The sequence below is a fragment of the Leucoraja erinacea genome, chromosome 14, assembly GCF_028641065.1.
Source record: "Leucoraja erinacea ecotype New England chromosome 14, Leri_hhj_1, whole genome shotgun sequence".
NCBI classification, from domain to species: domain Eukaryota; kingdom Metazoa; phylum Chordata; class Chondrichthyes; order Rajiformes; family Rajidae; genus Leucoraja; species Leucoraja erinaceus.
The window spans coordinates 42,340,020-42,356,378 of NC_073390.1; the positions used below are offsets into that span (position 1 = coordinate 42,340,020).

General features: G+C 41.3%; 1 protein-coding gene across 1 annotated transcript in view; it reads left to right on the top strand.

The window, feature by feature from the left end:
* Positions 1-15,235, top strand: part of tbl1xr1a (TBL1X/Y related 1a) — a 98,445-nt gene extending 83,210 nt beyond the window's left edge. The window contains exons 12-17 of the mRNA XM_055646257.1: positions 588-709; positions 2,624-2,698; positions 5,622-5,749; positions 7,071-7,236; positions 7,999-8,100; positions 12,012-15,235. Coding sequence (XP_055502232.1) covers positions 588-709; positions 2,624-2,698; positions 5,622-5,749; positions 7,071-7,236; positions 7,999-8,100; positions 12,012-12,038 — 620 coding nt within the window. The 3' untranslated portion in view covers positions 12,039-15,235. The remainder of the gene's footprint in view (positions 1-587; positions 710-2,623; positions 2,699-5,621; positions 5,750-7,070; positions 7,237-7,998; positions 8,101-12,011) is intronic.
* Positions 15,236-16,359: the final 1,124 nt, after the last annotated feature.

A 16,359-nucleotide genomic window follows, 5' to 3' on the forward strand; every position in this document is an offset into this window, starting at 1 on the left:
TATTTGATAGAGTATGTACAAATCTTAATGAATGAAATATTCATTTCACTGCATGTAATGTGCATGTATTGAGTAAAATTGACTTTGATTTTGACTTTAAGTAGAATCTTACGGTATTTTTTAATGTTAAGCTATTTGGATTGTATTTCACATTTTAACAATGTAGAATTGTTTATGAACAATACTTTCATATCTCACGAGAGAATTTCCAACTAGTTTTCAAAGGTCTTTAATGTGCTTGAAATTTGTGCTTGCATTTCTGCAATCGACTGTCCGAATGTTTATATCATTTTATAATCTGAATATTTTTCTTGATAATTCTTCCTTTAGGTTGTTTGGAGGGACAGGTGGAATAGCTGTGTAATTGAGAGACCTTGATTTGGGAGAACCAGTTGGCTGAAAAGTTTTTCTGCCCAGCTGTTTTCTCTCTTACCAAATACCCTGAATATTTTTCCTTTTATAATTTGAAAGCAGATTTTTTTAAATTTTGTTTAAAGGTTCTAGGATTGGGCCAAATATTATTTCCATTAACGCTGCTCTCTGTACTGTTTACCAATATGTTTCTCTTCTCTACTTTGCGTTTTCAGCCCCAGCACTAGATGTTGACTGGCAGAACAACAACACATTTGCTTCTTGCAGCACAGACATGTGCATCCACGCCTGTAAACTAGGTGCAGATAGGCCCATCAAGACATTCCAGGGACACACGGTAATGACTGTCTACAATAAGACAGCCTCTATTTTTGTAGCAGTTCTTTCTCTGATAGCACCAAATTAATAAAGTGATAATGATTAATTAGGTTGGGTAATTCTAGGTTAATCTCTAACCTATTCATTGACGGTTGGTGGAAAAGAAGGTGGAAATGTATTCAATAGTTAACATTATGCCATGATCTCTGTAAGACCAGATGACCTCAAACTGCAGTTTACACCCCAGCGGTATGAACATTGACTTCTCCAATTTCAGGTAGTCCTTGCTTTCTCCCTCCTCCCCCTCCCCTTCCCAGCTCTCCTCCTCCTCCCCCTTCCCAGCTCTGCCACAAACCTACTGTCTCCGCCTCTTCCTTTTTTTTTTTTCCCCCCCCCCCCCCCACCCCGCCCGACATCAATCTGAAGAAGGGTCTCGATCCGAAACGTCGCCTATTCCTTCTCTCCATAGATGCTGCCTCACCCGCTGAGTTTCTCCAGCAAACCGTATCAGGTTCCTTTTTCCAAATATGAACATTTGTAACTCAAATTATTTATTTTCACCTTATTTAACTACTACAATTCACTTCTAACAACATGGAATTATGTACAGATAGAAGCATGTCATTTGGCCAATAACGTCTGTACCACCCTTGGTGGAATGGTCCCGTCAGACCTATATCCTCAGTCTGCCCTTAGAGCCAAGCTAAATATTTCTTGTCAATTATGTGTTCAATTTTATTTCAAAGTCCGGTTGAATGCTGTTTCTTCTGTCCACGCATGATGTCCAAATCATGACTAGAGTGTTTTATCCTGCACTCCCTGCATGAAATTGTTTCATCCAAAACTTTAAATATGTGACCCCAGTCTTGAACTATGTGCTAATATGAATGACAACCTTTCATTCGCTTTTTCTATACCAGCCATGACCTTACTAAATATAAATTCTTTACTCCTTTGATATTTGCTTGTTCATACAATTTATATACCGTATTTCCCAGCAATGAAGATGCAATTTTTTACCCTAAAATAAGGCCCAAAAATGTGTTCCTTCCGCAACGTATGGGGAGTCTGGCCCGGGTCAGCATGCTGGGCCGTCAAGGGTGAAGTTGCAGGGAGGGCAAAGCGTTGAGAAGGAGGGGGTCGGGGATCGGGGATCATGCCAGCAACTCACTCAGTAGCTCGGGTGGCTGTGAGCAGCCGCCGGGACTGGACAGCGGAACTGCAGCTAGACCCCGGGGCTCGCAGGACCCCGGGGCTCGCAGGCGACCTGGAAACTGTAGTTATTAGTATGTATTACTAATTTATGTATTATTTGTATGTATTATTACTAATTATTAATTTAGTTAGTATGTATTATTACCCCCATTTATTAACTATGGCGATAGATGTGGCCCACCATCTGCTCACAAACATGGGTCCTGGTCCCAATGCAAAATAGGTTGCCGGCCCCTGGACTAAACCAAACCCTTGATCCTGTCCCGCTAGCCTTTTTAAAAAAAATTTAGCGACTCAAAATGGGGGTGTGTCTTCGACGCAGGTGCGGCTTCGTTGCCGGGAAATACGGTAATTAATGTTTTTTTTAAATATAACTTCCAGATATTGATCCCGGCCTTTTTTTATGAAAAAGAATTGCAAACGATGCTGGTTCTTCAAATTAAAAGGATTTTGTTTTATCATCTGCTTTATTGATTTTTTCATTTAGCTAAGATTTTACCAGGATATTAGTATCCTTGTCCATTTACCTGGACACTAACACATTAATATTGTACGTTTAGTGAGCAAAAGAAAAAAATAATTTATCAACGTCGTCTATTTTCTATTGACCTTCCGCTAATATGGGCAAACAAATTAATTTAACGCTCTTTATCTTGCTGTCAACATAAAGGGAGCACCTTTTTATTTTTAATAACCAATAACCTGGCTCTGTTTTTAGAATGAAGTGAATGCAATCAAGTGGGATCCAACTGGGACTCTACTTGCATCTTGTTCTGATGACATGACCTTGAAGGTAACTAACATTTTAATTCATATAGTTTGCTGTGAATTAAATGCTGTTATAATGTTTTAAAGACGTGAATCATGTAAAAAAAAGTTCTGAACAATCTCATCATTCAGGTTGACCCTGGTGCCTGGTCAAACTGATTTTGGGACAGCACAGATTAAATCAGGTGTTATGGATGAACTGGAAAATTCCCAAATGTTTAAGCCTAGCACCTCTAACCATTCTGTTTAATTTGGTGATTAATATCTGCAGTTGGACTTATGCACGTTTGTCAAAAGAATTTCAGGCATTGATCTTGTCTGAGCTGGTTTAAAAAACAAGGAAAGTGGTGCCGTGAAAACATTACATCCATGAGGTGTTATTGCGATGACCGAGTCAGAAGTGTGGCATTAAATGGCGTGGCAGTGGTGCAGGGAATGCATCATATAGGCAGTGACCAGCCAGCAGCGAGTGCAGAAGAACACCAACACGTTCACCTTGTCACAAAAATCATCCTGAGTTAGGAATATATGGTTGCTCATCCTTGCTGCTGGACCCACGTTCTGGCACATACCATCATACAACATTGCAGGAGTATTTTTACTAGAAGGACTGCACTTCATGAATGTCACTTATCACCATCCTGTCAAGAGCCGTTCGAGATGGGAAGTAAATGCTGGACTTGACATTGTTGTCCACGTTCAGAACAAATGTAAAAAGGGAAGTTGTAAGCAGGTATTGAACTGTGTATTTGTAGTAGACAAAAAATGCTGTGGAAACTCAGCGGGTGAGGCAGCATCTATGGAGAAAAGGAGTAGGTGACGTTTCGGGTTGAGACCCTTTTTCAGACACTTTGCTAATTTCTTCCATGAACAGCTTTATTGATTATGTAAGGCTTATTTGCTTGATTCATGTTGAAAATCCTGAAGCAAATTGTTCTCCAGGTAAGCCTGCCACATATCAGGAACACGCACACTGTGCTAGTTCATAACCTGTTAGGCTGCAAGTGGACTATTGCACCCATTTCTCATCACCATGCTTTGGGAAGAATGTCACGATGCCAATGAAGGTGGTGACCTTGAGCTAGGACCTGTAACCAGTGGGGTGAGGTTAAGTTGAGAGGTTGGTGATTTAAAGGAGACTTGAGGAAGAATTTTCTTCACCTGGTGTACGGTTGAACACACTGCCTGAGGTGGTTATGGAGGCTGGCATTCCAACAACATTTGAGAAGCATTTGGGCGAATACTTGAGGCATCGTGGCATAGAAGGTGAACGCTGGAAAATGGGGTTAATCTCGATCAGCACTTGGCTGACACATACACGGTGGGATGAAGAACTTGCTTCCTTCCATGCTGTATGATTTTAATGAAGATATACTATTATTTATTATCTTAAGTGGCAGAACAGTAAAGGGCCAAATTAGCAAGTGCTTTTCAGTGTTGAGTGATGGAAGGTTGATGCTTTCTGGCAACATTTTAGCCCCTCTGGAAATAAAACCAAGCAACTACAGCAAATATCCATTCCCTCGTTACGTCTGCAGTGATTTCAATCCTTGCACAGTGCTTGTTGGAGACATTGCCAACATTCATCCACACATTGGTTCAGTTGTTGGTTAGTTACAGAGGAAGGGGTTTTTGATAGCAACATTTGCTGTGCAGTGTAGGCAATTAAAGAGTCTGTTCTGGAGGCTGACTTCTAGTCTGAACTATGCTTGTATTTGGGGAGATCGGCTGCCGTTTCTACACCTAAACATCTTGCAGTTGGAGGTGAGCTGCATACGTTGGAGGCGCAGTTCAGCCGTTGGAGACCACACTCAAGGAGCTGGGAATATTGTGCAGAAAAGAGCTTCTCAGACGTGTCATCAGAGGCAACCCCATTCTGCCCTCATTTTTCTGGAATCTACCTTTGCATCTACTCGTGCAGAACAAGCGGGTTGTGCACATAAAAAAACATTATATTTGTGCTATCATTGCGTCAAAGCTGCAACAGCACGACATCCAGCAATGGAGCTCCATGTCCACCCTTGTGGGTTGTTCTTGGCCGCGGATTTACCGTACGGCTCCCATCAGCTTCTGGAGATGGACTTCCCTGGAGTTGAAGCATCGTGCCCAGTAACTGCTCTTCATGGTCCATTGTCAGATTGCAACTTTGGCTAAAGTCACCCCCACAACAAATGAGGAACATTATGTCATAGCAATCAGTTATTTTTAGTGATGATCCTTTGAGATCAATCAAGTGTATCCATTAAAGATCTGTGAAAGGTCCTGCCTTGATATATGCCTCTGCAGTTGCAATTTCCAGAGCCAAGTAATTGCTGGTAAGAATTATCATAAAATATCTTTTAAAGTAGTTTTTTGAATGGATGCCAGCACTTAGGATAATGGACAACTGCTTTGCCATTTTATTGACCGGGGTCTGGCAGTGAACCCCATTGTTACACAATGCTGATAAATTTTATGCACAAAGCATTTATCCTTTGTAAACTAGTGCTTGTATTCTCGGCACCATCTTTGAGTCAGACCCAGTGGACAAACATGTGTCCAAATTATTACAGTAGATTTTCCTCTTTTTAAAGAAATGGAATAAAAGATCTAACTGCAGTGTTGAGCATGTAAAGGGCCTGTCCCGCTTACTCGATCTTTACAGGCCACTGCCGGCACCCGTCATAGGTCGCCGAAATTTTCAACGATGAAAATTCAGCGGCGACGAGAAAGACGCTAAGACTCTTTGGGGACTTCTCAAGACCATAGGAAACCTCTCGCGACTATCGCGACTATACAGGCGACCCATGGTCGTGATAGGTCTCCAAAGAGTCTAACGTCTTTGTGGTCGCCGGGTGCCGGCAGTCGCCTGAAAAGGTCACGTAAGTGGGACAGGGCCTTTAGTGCAGCACATGGAAACATTTTGCGAGGAGTGTTCTATGTTTTCATGCAATGCTGTTGTCGTCTAGATTTGGAGCATGAAGCAGGATGCATGTGTCCATGATTTGCAAGCGCACAACAAGGAAATCTACACCATCAAGTGGAGTCCAACAGGACCTGGTACTAACAATCCAAATGCCAACCTTATGTTAGCAAGGTATGAGAAAACAACCAGTATCAGTAGAAACCCAAGTAGGTCTATTTCTCTGATGTTCCATCTCAAAAGGGCATCCAAAGCTATCAGATGAGCAAAAATAACTTGCATCAATATAGTGCCAAACACACAGTGCTGGAGGAACCCAGCGGGTCAGGCAGCACCTGGTGGAAATGGACAGATGACACGTCAGGTCGGGACCCTTCTTCACACTGATTGTAGGACGGGGGAGGTAAAGCTGGAGAAGAGAGGTGGGGGTGGGACTAAACCTGGCAGCTGATGGGTGGAGACAAGGATCTGAAGATGCTGGAATCTTGAGAAAATCACAGTGCTAGAGGAACGTAGCTGGTCAGGCAGCATCTCTGAAGAGAATGGACAGGCAATGTTTTGGGCCGGGACTCTTCAGTGACAAGTGGATACAGGTAAAGGGATTTGACTAGCAGACGGATGGAATAAGGTTCCTACCTGAAACGTTGCTGTTCCCTCCACAGATCCTACTTGACCCATTGAGTTCCTCCAGCACTTTTGTATTTTGCTCCAAATTCACGCATCTGCAGTTCCTTGTATCTGCATGTACACAATGCCTTTTAGATTGAGAAATCTGATATAGTGCTAGACCGGAGCATTGACAAACAAAATTGAATAGACGAGAAAAAGATTAGTCAAAGAGGGAGGACTTGGGGGCATCTTAACGGAGGAATGATAGGTGCAGAAACAGAGGTAGGGGTGCCAGATACGAGGCATTGGCTGCAAGGTAGAGGGATGAGGAGGTGGCCAGTTTTGGAGACGTACTGATCCTCGGCTGGAGATAACAAGAGATGGACGGTTTTATTAAAAGTGAAACTATTTAGATCTGTCCATTGCTTTTCAAATATGAAAGGAAGTACGGGAAGACTATAACGGAGGTATCTTCAGACATAAGACCAAAGAAGTCGGGAGGGGAATAGATAGAGCAAATGCACAGTCTTTTACCTAGAGTGGAGAATTCACGAACTGGCGGAGACAGATTAAGGTGAGAAGGGGGAAGATTTAATAGGGACATGGGGGGCAATATTTTCACACAGGTGATGGGTATGTGGAACAAGTAAGAGGAGGTCATTGAGGTAGGTACAATAACAACATTTAAAAGACATTTGGACAGGTACATGGGCAGGAAAGGTTTAGAGGGATATGGGACAAATTCGGGCAGGTGGGATTAGTGTGGATGGGGCACTTTGATCGGTGTGGGTAAGCTGGGCCTGTTTCTGTGCTGGATGACTCTGAGTCATAGGTGCTGCTGATGTGGTCTTCGTGTGCTCTAACAACTTGGGATCTATGTCCACAGTGCATCGTTTGATTCTACTGTACGATTATGGGACGTGGACCGGGGCATCTGCATCCACACTTTGACCAAACATCAGGAACCTGTATACAGTGTAGCGTTCAGCCCAGATGGAAGATACCTGGCCAGCGGCTCCTTTGACAAGTGTGTTCACATCTGGAATACACAGGTATTTACTGTCGTCAAATTCCATCTTTAACAAAATCTCACCCATTGTGTACAGAATAGAAACACAGAAAGCTCTTATAGCAGAATAATAATCACTTCCTAACTGTCACTGTATGTAATGTCACTTGCGGTCAGAGCACCAAGACAAATTCCTTGTCTGTGAATACTTGGCCAATAAACTTATTAATTCATAAACCTATCCATTCATTCATTCACGTCATGAGATTGACATTAATTGAGATAGTTTTATTGTCACATATGACAAATCCCAGTGAGCAGCTTTGTTTTGCATATCTAGGCATACAAAGAGTCACCAGGTAGAGGGTGCCAACAATGGACCCCTTCCCCCCTCAGTTCTCGGCGCCCCCCTCCCCCGGGTATTTGTGTATGTCTGCATTATTTACCTCGGTGTTGATGGTTATTGTGCTTCCATTAACGTGGATATTTTCACCGTTCCTTTTCCAGTGCAGGTTCATTATATCTCTGTGAATGCAGGGTACTATTTTGTACATACAATACATTTGTGACTGTTAATACAAAATGAGTATAGAGTCATTGAAGAGACACAGGTAGGCATGGATGTGCAGAGAACTGAGGTGTGGAGGCAGAGGAGATTAGTTGGTCTTGGCGTCATGTTCGGCACGGACATTGTGGCCGAACGGCCTGTTCCTGTGCTGTACTGTTCTCTGTTCGAATGCATGTTATTCAGATTTGTGATGTCGCCTCACCTTTGGTAATTGAAGATGTTTGTGTTTGTTTACAGACAGGCTCTCTTGTCCATAGCTACAGGGGAACGGGAGGAATCTTTGAAGTGTGTTGGAATGCAGCTGGTGATAAAGTGGGTGCGAGTGCATCGGATGGTTCAGTAAGTATCACAAATGGCATGAAAGCCTGCTGGCTGAATTCATATTGAATTCACTTTCAATATATACTGTTGAAACATCAATCCGAAATGGGGACGCATTTTCTCGATGCAGAATTGTGTGCTCGTACAATTTTAAGATCAGCTTCATAATGAGCTTTCGATACCTCTATGCATTCCTCTGTCAACTACTTCCAAACCCAGATTTCTATTTCTGGTCCACGCTGGGAATTGCTTCTGTAATATTACAAGCTGTAATGTTGCCCTCCAGCTAGTGTGATCATCACTTTTGCATCTGAAGTTCAACACTGCTTTCCAAATCAGCTCCACTGTACTTTAGTATCGTGCACCAGTGAGGACAGATTGTAAACTCTGTCAAAGTCCTTGTCACAGTTGCAATACCAGAGAATGTTTACGTTCACTCTCGTGTCTCCACCTATTGACTTAATGTCCGGTATTTTTTTTCTTTTGCAAACTTGTTTAAATATAGTTTAGTTTAGAGATGCAGCGCGGAAGCAGGCCTTTCGGCCCAACGAGTCCGCGCCGACCGCACACTAACACTATCCTACACACACTAGGGACAATTTACAATTATACCAAAGCCAATTAACCTACAAACCTGTACATCTTTGGAGTGTGGGAGAAAACCAGAGCACACAGAAAACGTACAAACTCTGTACAGACAGCACCCGTAGTCAGGATCGAACCCGGGTCTCTGGCGCTGTAAGGCAGCAACGCTACCGCTGCGCCACCGTGCCGGACAAGCTAGTGCAAATTAATATGCTAGTTTTGCATAATTCCCTGGTAAGCCTTGCTTTCTATGGGCCAAACCTAGGCAAGTTAGACTAGCTTAGATGGGATATTTTAGTCGGCAGAGTTGAGCTGGGCTGTAGGTCCTGTTTCTGTGCTGTATGATTCTTGTCTCCCAGTTGCTCTGTCCAGGCCTCTCTGCTGCCACCTTAGCACGGGAGGTCCTGATCCATTTTGTCAGTAAGATTAAAATGATTCCTTTAAACTCTTTGTTTATGAAGGAACTGCAGATGCTGGAAAATCGAAGGTAGACATTTCTCCAGCATTTCAGTTTGTCCAGCATTTTTGTCCACCTTTAAGCTCTTTCTGCTTTGCAATTTGCCAAGCAACATTGGCCAGCAGATGAATTATCCTCTGCCTAACCATGAGCATGTGGCTCTAACAACGCAAGCATTGTGCTCTCCTTTGGAATTCATCTTGCCCATGGGGTCCATCTGGAGATGCTTCAAACACAATTCTATTTGTCTGCTGTTTGCTGGATCACTATTTCTGTCCTCCATGCTTGCCTGCAATGCCAATAATTATTTCTGTTATGCCACTTTCTTCCAAAACTATTGGACATAAGTAAAGAATTGTGTAAAAAAAAACGTGAAGAGCTAAAGCAACTCAGCGGGTCAGGAAGTACATCTGGGGAACAGTCTGGAAAAGTCTCCCATCCCGAAACGTCGCCAGTCTGAAGTAGGGTCTCGACTTGAAACTGTCGCCTCTCCATGTTCTCCCCAGATGCTGCCTGACCCGCTGAGTCACTCCAGCACTTTGTGTTCTTTTGGCCACAATTCCAGCATCTGCAAATCCCTGTGTCTAATCATTTGTAAACTTACAAGCTGGTGCAAGACTCTTGTCCGTTACTCTATCCTTGTGTTAAAGTGAAATCAGTGCAGATCTCGGTGATAGATGATTCTTCTCCCTAGCTTTGATGCTCACTGCCCTACCAATTCAATCAATGTAACATTTGGTGCAAAATTCTTATTGAACAGATGCTGCCTAATGGTGGCACAATGCCTCTAAGCACCAGAGTTTCGGGTTCGAATCTGCCCTCAATCTGCCCTCTGGCTTCCTCCCATGTACCAGCGACGTGCAAGTTTGTAGGTTAATTGGCCCTAGTATGTGGGGAGTGGATGAAAAAGTTGGACAACTGCCGAGATCGGGTGATCAATGGTTGGCACGGATTCGGTAGGCCGCAGAGCCGCTTCATTGCTGCATTTTTAAACTAAACTAAATAACTTACAGAGATGTTAAGCATATTTTCTGTTTAGCTTAGTTTAGAGAGACAGCACAGAAACAGGCATTTTGGTCCACTGAGTCCTTGCTGGCTAGCGCTCCCTGTACACTAATGCTATCCTACACACATCAGGGACAATTTACAATTTTACCAACTTAATTAGCCTACAAACCCGTACATCTTTGCAATGTGGGAGGAAACTGGAGATACCGGATGAAAACCCACGCAGGTCACGGGGATAACGTACAAACTCCGTACACACAGCACCCGTGGTTAGGATCGAACCCGAGTCTCTGGCTCTGTAAGGCAGCAACCCTACTGCTGGGCCACCCTGTTGGGTAAACAAAAATGGGCTTGTAAGTGTTAACTCCCCCTCTGAGCTGCAGATAATTTAATGATTTGTATTCAACCAATTTGCTAGCTTAACTGTTCAATACAAAATTTGCAGCAAATGTTACATTAAGTCGATTGGAATGGCAGTGACAAGCAAAGCTGCGTCAAAGATGAATCATCGAGCCCTGAGTGCGGCACTGATTTTGCTGGCAATTTAATCAGCGAAGTGGCTCTGGGTTCAGAGGCATTTTAATTACATGTGTAGCAAACTGTTGAAACTTCTAATGGCTTGCTCAACTAAAGCTACAATCCATCGTGGGAAATCAAAAGTGTCTAACCTTGGGGATCAAGGTTAGATACTTAAATCATTACGGGCACATACTCTGGATCTGAACAAGATGTTATGTAAACCACACAAGAACCCGATGCACAAATTATCACCACCTGTGGTCTTTTCTGATTACTTTGAAAAGTCTTTCGTTTGCATTAAATAAATAAAATATTTAATTTCTGAGCTATTCCATCAAAGTTGAGAACTAGCTATGTCATCGGGACAATTTTGTTGCCCTGGCTAATTTTCAACAGCTCCTTGCTGTTTGGAAGTGGAGGGATTGCATTAACCATTAAACAAGTGCCTGGTTTAGTTTCGCTTAGAGATACAGCGCGGAAACAGGCCCTTCGGCCCACCGAGTCCGTGAAAAACCACGGCGTTACAGGGAGAAAGTACAAACAGCACCCGTAGTGAGGATCGACGGTGTTCCCCTCCCCCTTCTTGATAGAGGCAGTAATCTATGCTGCCTGTGACTAAAGCTAACATCGAGTATGTATCTCAATAAACTAAATTCAACATTGCTATTATACAGCGTAGGAAGGAACTGCAGATGCCTGTCTACACCAAAGATAGACACTGTCCATACAACATGCATATGACCTAAACTGGTCGTTTTCAATCTGTCTGCCTCTGAGGCTCATTCTCGCCAAAATCTGCTCCAGACTTGTTTACTTTTTAGGCTAGCCAGCATTGTATGCTGCAAACCATTGCTGACATTTATGCTATCCAACACCATGCTGAACTCACTGATTACACCTGATCCTGCTGATCTGCAATAGCAAGCAATTCCCTCCTGCCTTAAATGTAATAGCTTATCCATGTAACTGAATCCTTGCAAGCCCGTGCTAATTCTCCATTGAACTAATTCCTACACAATTTCATTGCCTTCCTAAACTTTGCAAGCAAGTGCATTTGTGCAAAAGAAAATTCTGAACAATGCGCTCAAGATAACCTTTAAGTAGTCATCACAATAATTTAGAGTAATACTTTAGGTGGGTTGGGTTTGTAGATAATTGTTCTCTGTAAGTTGCCCCTGGTGTGTAGGGAGTGGAAGTGGGATTACATAGAACTTATGTGATCGGGTGATCAATGGTCGGCGTGCACTTGGTGGGCCAAAGGGTATGTTTCAATGCTGTATCTCCAAACTAAACTAAATAGCAAACATGGAAAATTTAATAAATACAGCCAAGTGATGTTTCATTTTTCTCTCTCTCCAAGGTTTGTGTGTTAGATCTGCGGAAATAGCGCTGCTAGCTGGAAGCCATGGACCGACAATGAATGTGTACATAGCCAAAATGACTGTCCCTGCCCCATGCACTGCTACAGTCTCACTTGAACCATGGCCAGTCCACTACAGCCAAACCAAGTCAGAATGCAAAAGCCAGGACAACGGAGCCCTGATGTAAAGAGTACCCTGACTGCTTAATGCTGGAAGTTCCACCCACAAAGGAAAGGCAATCTTTCTTGAAGAGTTAAAACAACTTGAAACAGACTTGACATGAGACCATACGTGTACCAAAATGGGAAGATAATATCCAAGGACAAAAATGTTATTTTTTGGTCCAGAGTCTAAGTAGAATGAGTTATCTTGTCAGCAGTTCAGCAGATTTGTGTGCAGACATGTCAGCTTCTTGAAATCAGCAGCAAATACCTTGTTCCCTTGTTTTAAACATTGTTTTTTCACTTTAGTTTACAGTTGCATGATGTAAGAGTGACTGTATCTTGTTTATTTTTTTTCCTACTGACACTTAACACACTTAGAGAAAAACTTTTTTATGGATACTATAAACAGAATGACAGTGTATTTAGTATGTTTTTTGGTACATTTTGTGGCTCACAAACTAACGTGGGGAAATGTAAAACCGCTCCAAAACTCAGTCTAAAATTAGTTTCATTGTACATCAGTCATAGATAACAAGCAGTGGTTTATACAGGTGATGTGGCTAAATGTAGTAGTTTCTCAATGGGGACGTTTTTCTGCCGATTTATGAGAATTAAACAAATGGGCACAAAGAAAGAATTGATGCAGGAATGCATCCATTTGCTTTAAGACCATAGTTTGTATATGGTTGGATTGTGCACTATTGATAGAGCAGCTTATAGAATTTTGGAAGATAACTTTTCTGGATAGAGAATTATTGCTGTCGGTCTACTTATTCTTTGGTAGAACTACAGGCACAAATTTCACAGCAAGGTTCCAGTATTAAGACTGATATCTCGTAAGCAATGTTTTTAAAATGTATCCAGTGCAATGAGGTGGTAAGCCCCTCTGTCACCGAGCAGAAATCGAGCAGGCATAATTTTTATGTTATTGCTAAGGTAAGGGTTGACTTTGCTTTAATTCTCTTTTCTTGGTGCTCATGTTTTACACATGGGTTGTTAATCTCGGATCAGCCCTCTAAAGTACTTGCACTTGCTGGGTTATTCAGTGAAGTACAGGTAATATAGTTGCAATAGCTTCTTTTTAGAATAAAAGTATATTATACTATAAAGTAAAGCATATCTGAGCTTTTAAACCTCAGGGACCCTTCTTCAGATGATGAAGTGGTTAAATAAATATTTCTGCTACAAGACGCCCAATTACTTTTTCACATGAAGAAAAGACGTTTGAGGTTTCAAATTCTTGGATTTAATGCATTGTAAGATGTTAGTTTAACAAACGTATTCTTCTATTTCCCCATATCCCATGCAGCAACAGGTCAGTGAACACTGTTGCAAAGGCTTTATAACACCTCTTCAAACTTGGTTTGGTTTCCTGCTCAATAAAAGTGCAAGGCTAGTTACTTTTTGTTTTGAAAGATGAAACGTGACAAAGAAGAATTTTTCCAGCAATGGTAGATTTTGTTTGTCATTGAAGATGTCTGTCGATACAATTGATCATAGATGACTTGGAAAAATCACATAGCTGGTGTTCATGTGGAAATTTATAAGTATCTGTGCACTTCTAAAAATGGCCAGTATCTTCAGAATGGCTCAGACATTTATCAGTTGATTTATCAAAGGTAGATAAATGATTAGGCAGCTTTACACATTTGTAACACAGAAGCCCATTGTTTCTTTTATTTACTGGTCTTTTTTGTAGGTTGCTTCACATTTAGATGATGAATGAAGACTGGTTTTATCATTCTCGCAAACTCCTTTTGTCGGTTTATTGCAAAGTCGTAGTTAAATTACCATTTTTTTGTATTTCCCTCCTTCCTCTAAACATAATGCATGAGGCATTTACAATTGATAATTGAAAGCAAATATACTTGAATGATCCTGCCCTGGTCTCTTCTAATTAAGAAGTTAAAAGCTCTCATCTAAATGTTTTAAAGAGCATTCATCATTCATTGAGGGCTGACAAGTACGGTGGTAAACAGGCCTGACGCGTTTGTTTTTAAACGTACAGGTAGCTTTTTGGTTACAGTTTAATAATTCAATTGAGGGTGGAGTTGTAAGTTTAGGTCTGTTTGTTTTTAAAACCTAACTGACTGGAAAGTCCAAAAAGCTTGGTAGTTAGCTAGTCAGGTTTGGCCATTAAACAAAGTGGGACAGCAGTCATCTGACGATGGGGGTTTATCTGAATTGGTATTTGTCATTAGTTGGCTGTTGAATAGATGGCAGCATTTTTAATTTTGACACGCACATTTGTTATTACGATTTGTTGTGGTATACAGACTTCACTGATTTAAGGGTCCGATCTATATCTATGACTTTGGGGAAACTCAAGGCACCAAAATAATGACAGTTTAGCATACAGTGCTGTTTGAACTACCTAAAACTAGTAATCATCACATATAAGATACGTACTATTGAAAATTATCGTACATTTGCTATGAATTAAAAATGGCTCCCCTTTGTCAAACCAACATATACTGTTATAACTGTTGCTCATTTGTACCTTTTTGCAAGTGCTGTTTTAGGATGGGCTGCAAATGAGACTAGATAGTTGAAGCAAGTGCGGTGTTTAGGTCGGTAAAGACAGCATTCGATGCATTCAGTGCTTTAAGAGTGGCGAACTTAGGTCATGATTTCAGGGGATAATGCTGAGACTCGAGCACTGGATTTACACGTCTGCATCATTTCTACAGATCTCACAAATTCAAATTTAAAAAAAAATTGTGAACCTGTAAACCAGGCCATGAAAGTTTTTTTCTACTCTTTGGACTCTTTATTGTTCTGTTTTTATTTGTACCTGTTTTAAAAAAAAAAAGACTGATTTTTTGATGTACCATACTGTCCTGGACCATGTAAATATCACCTGATGATGTACTTAGGTTCCACCATTACATCAATGATTTTCCCTCTCACCTTCCCACTCCTCCAGCCTCTCCACACCCCCCACTGTCACCGCCAAGGCACATCTTCTGTTTCAGCTTCCCTTTGCATCGTATTGATCTGACAACCATAATTTGCATCAGATCCAAATTAGGTCCAGAATAAAATATATTTTGATATTACATTATTGTTGTTGTTTTGGACTTTGTATGTCTGGCTTCACATTTAGCATAATTAAAGTCAACTCTTGTATGTTAAAAGTTAATTACAGTAATTTAATTGTTGACTGTATTCCTAGCCCCCCCTAAGGAATTATAGAAGATGTGTGAATTTTAATTTGAGGCTCTAAATGTGCTAACAGATTAGTATGAGGATCCGTGAAATGTCAACCAGCCTGCTGCGCACCTTTTATGCTATCAACCAAATACTTAAACCAATAGAAAAACATTTTGTGTAAGTAAGCATGGTGTAAAGTGATTCTTTATACCCACGTAAGCAATTTTGAAAAATTCTATATGACTCACGACAACCCACATTGTGTGAAGTGACAACTGAGGAAATCTATTTTGGAGAGAAAAAAAAAATTAAAAAAACATGGTTCAGTCAATTCTTGATGGGTTTTTTTCTGGCCTCTTCTCTGAGCAACGGGAAAATCCAGAAACAACAGTCAGCCAAAGCATTGATTGAAAGCACTTTCTCACAGGCATTACCTGGACAGGGCTGATTGCACGGTGCATTGACATGCTAATGGTGCTGCTTCCAGGTAAGAAATTATCAACAATTTTGGAATATTTATTGTAATAAGCTTCAATATTACAGTGGTTAAACTTTAGAAATTGGACTGGTTTTAGTTATTACGCAAAGCGATGCACAAAATCCATTTAACGCATCTTCTAATGTTGTAGTGGCCATTTCCTCATGTCCATACATGAGTGGACTAGAGATACGGCAGGCATGGTCCACGTTCGCACGGTTGATGATTGTGCTGGCGTTCCTCGCGCATGTGATAATATCATCCACGTCACCTTACCCGAGATTGGAACAACAGCATGCAATTGAAAAGCATTTACACTATTCTGTGCACAAGAGAATTTTCCAGAAGGTAACCATGGTATGAAAATTAAGTGTTAAGTCTCTGCAGCAAACATAATGTAGCAATGTTACAAAATGTTAAGATTTTAAAAATCAAGTCTGCTATTTATCCCATCAGATCAAGCATAAAAATAATTTTAATTTGACACCTAATTCACTTTCATATCTTCAGTATTAAAAAAGTTATGACCATTTTCATACTCGGAAATTAGCA